Source organism: Oryx dammah, unplaced genomic scaffold (assembly GCF_014754425.2).
Source record: "Oryx dammah isolate SB20612 unplaced genomic scaffold, SCBI_Odam_1.1 HiC_scaffold_2152, whole genome shotgun sequence".
In the NCBI taxonomy this organism is placed as follows: domain Eukaryota; kingdom Metazoa; phylum Chordata; class Mammalia; order Artiodactyla; family Bovidae; genus Oryx; species Oryx dammah.
This window is the reverse complement of record NW_024072245.1, coordinates 1-3,305: the sequence shown is the minus strand read 5'-3', so window position 1 is coordinate 3,305 and position 3,305 is coordinate 1. Positions and strand designations below refer to the sequence as shown.

The 3,305-nt window shown below is 39.9% G+C and overlaps 1 protein-coding gene across 1 annotated transcript; it reads left to right on the top strand.

Moving 5' to 3' along the window:
* Window positions 1-1,190: 1,190 nt before the first annotated feature.
* Window positions 1,191-2,144, top strand: LOC120859659 (olfactory receptor 12D2-like). The gene has a single exon (XM_040235676.1). The coding sequence runs from the start codon at window positions 1,191-1,193 to the stop codon at window positions 2,142-2,144; it is 954 nt and encodes a 317-aa protein (XP_040091610.1).
* Window positions 2,145-3,305: the final 1,161 nt, after the last annotated feature.

Here is a 3,305-nt window from a genome sequence, read left to right as displayed (position 1 = left end):
TTTTATTGGCAGAAGTCACATGAGCTCATTCAGTTCAGTTCAGTTCAGTCGCTCAGTCGTGTCCGACTCTTTCCGACCCCATGAATTGCAGCACGCCAGGCCTCCCTGTCCATCACCAACTCCCAGAGTTCACTCAGACTCACATCCATCGAGTCAGTGATGCCATCCAGCCATCTCATCCTCGGTCGTCCCCTTCTCCTCCTGCCCCCAATCTCTCCCATCATCAGAGTCTTTTCCAATGAGTCAACCCTTCGCATGAGGTGGCCAAAGTACTGGAGTTTCAGCTTCAGCATCATTCCCTCCAAAGAAATCCCAGGGCTGATCTCCTTCAGAATGGACTGGTTGGATCTCCTTGCAGTCCATGAGATCATTAGGAAATAGCTGTACTGGGGAGTTTGATCAGCGCACCATCAAGAGGGAGTAAAATTAAGGCTCTGCTGTTAATCAGGAACATCTTGCTTTGTTTCCATGAGGACGGACACAGGGGCAGCCAGTGAATCTGACAGACAAGTTCAGCTCCACATATGCCCGTTGGGCATGCTTACTAGGACAATCTCAGAGGCGGGGGGGCGGGCGCGGTTTGCCGCACGCTCCTGTCATGGGGCAGGTTCTGATCTCTGCCCTGCCAGGCTGCAACAAACATGTAATAAAAGTTAGATAATTTCTCAAAATTTTCTCTAGCTACGAAAGTGATAATCCCATGGGATCTCTGGAAATGTTCCCTAGTTGATTCACTTTTTTATTCTAGTCAAATCAAATCTTTCTCCTTTCATAGATTTCCCAAACTTTGAATGATTCTTTTTTATAGCAAGTGCTCCAATGTCTGCATCTCTATTCAGATTTCCTTATAGCTTTTATTATTCTCTCATTATCTATTTTTCTTAAGTAAAAACTTCAGATGGTTTTTTCCTAGGTCAAGAGATAGCACTGTGGTGGAGTGCTTAAAAATTTCCGTGCTTCTGGAGTTGATTTAGGATGATAAAGGGCAAGTTGTATCAGAGGTGATAATCTGGCTAAATTCTGGAAGAAAGAAAAATATTAATGATAAATCTAATTCTTAAAATGTTTGGGTAACAGTCCATAACAAAAACGTGACTTTATTTAAATAGCAATGTTCCTCAAAATATTATTGTCTAGATGGGAAAATCCTCAGCTGTGGGACTCTGTTCCCATCAGAGATTGCATTCCATATGTTATTTTGTCTTTTCTTTCAAGTGATGCTGAATCAAACTTCAGTCACTGAATTTCTCCTCCTGGGAGTGACAGACATCCAAGTATTGCAGCCTGTTCTCGTTGTGGTTTTCCTTGCAACTTACATTGTCAATGTGGCTGGGAATGCAGCCATCCTGATGGTTGTCATCTCTGATCCAAGACTCTATTCTCCTATGTATTTTTTCCTGGGAAACCTGTCATGTCTAGATATCTGCTTCTCCACAGCGAGTCTGCCAAAGATGCTGGAGAACTTCCTCTCTACACACAAAGCAATTTCTTTCTTGGGATGCATAAGCCAGCTTCATTTCTTCCACTTCCTGGGCAGCACAGAGTCCCTATTGCTGGCCGTGATGGGCTTTGACCGCTTTGTGGCTATCTGCAAACCACTTCGTTACCCTCTTATCATGAGTCATCAGGTCTGTGTCCAGATGGCTGTCACTGTCTGGATTATTGGGTTTTTCCATGCCCTGCTGCACTCAGTAATGACCTCTCACTTAAACTTCTGTGGTTCCAACCATATCCAACACTTCTTCTCTGATGTTAAGCCATTGTTGGAGTTGGCCTGTGGGAGCACTGAGCTCAATGAGTGGCTGCTCAATACTGTCACGGGGACCTTTGTCATTGGCCCATTTTTTCTAACACTTCTATCCTATGCCTACATTATTATCTATCTTTTTTTCAAGACCCACTCTTGCAGCATGCTCCATAAAGCACTGTCTACTTGTGTCTCCCACTTCGTGGTAGTTCTTCTTTTCTACGCTCCTGTAGTTTTCACTTATATTCGTCCTGCTACAGGTAGCTCTGTAGAGCAGGAACGGATCATTGCTATTATGTACAGCGTGGTCACTCCTGTACTAAATCCACTGATCTATACTTTGAGGAACAAGGAAGTGAAGGGGGCCTTGAGGAGAGTGATCAGGAGAAGACTCTGACCTGAAGTCGAGAGAATTCTTCTGAGGCATAGAGGGGCAAAGAGAAAATTGACATGTGAAGTCATACTGCTTTTCTAATTGTTTACCATTTGTAAAAACAGAAGGAAGTGTATAAAGGAAATGTAAGTGGGTAAGTCCAGTATATTTTGTTAAATAATGCATTTCTAGATAATATAATGGAAACTTAAACAAACAGACATGAAATCTTAATGCTGAATCTGTTGGGGGATATCAATTGATGAAACTGATTTGTTATGTATTCTTTCATGTTCTTGAATAAAATTAGATACAGAAATTTGTCTTAGTTACCCATGTACTCTGTAATTGAATAGTATTTAGGTCTGTTTACCTGTGTGTTCCCTGTAAGTTTATATATCAAAATATGAACAATAAAAGTCTTATGCTGTAATATTTTAAGGTATTGAATTAATGGCCCTGATTACTCAACTGGAAAAATAAATGGTAACTCACATATGAGCCAAAGGATATTTTTAAGGGATAAATAATATATGTCATGATTCATTTTTCTCCAATCTGGAAGCAAGTAAGTAATGAAAGCAAAAATATTTTGAGTATTAATTAACAGAGATAAAATAACCAATGGTTTATCTAAAGAATTTTGTGAACTCTGACTCCAAATATGTTTTATAAGTCAATTGGACTATCTGTCAAAGATAGTTGTAAAATATTGTTATAAGTGGAGGCAGCTTAAAAAAAAATCTCAGGAATACCTTTCTTGCCCATTGGTATATTTTCCCCTCAATTTTGGGTCTCTTGAAAATTGAGTTTCAAGACTTTTCCTTTTAATATATTTTCTTTTTTATTTCTATATTTACTTTCACAGATTACAGTGTGATATAATATCATGTAATATCAGTGAAATATGAAGAACTCATCCAAAATTGCTCTTGTTTTCCTTACCTGTCATCAAGCTTATACTAAGTAAAAACTATTACACAGTAACTGCTGAAGTATTTTTGGAGGTAATAGACAAGAATTACTATGTTCCTCACTTTCTAAGTTCTTAGAAGTGTTGCTGGACCTGAAACCATGGGGAGTGCCAGCACTTACAACTATTAGAGATACAGGATTCCCTGGTGTCCCTGGAGTGCTTAGGACTATGCACTTCCACTGCCAAGGGCTGGGGTTCAATCCCTGGTT

Bases quoted from the DNA above. Each gene is read 5' to 3' on its own strand.
- LOC120859659 (XM_040235676.1), top strand. From the start codon at position 1,191: ATGTTATTTTGTCTTTTCTTTCAAGTGATGCTGAATCAAACTTCAGTC.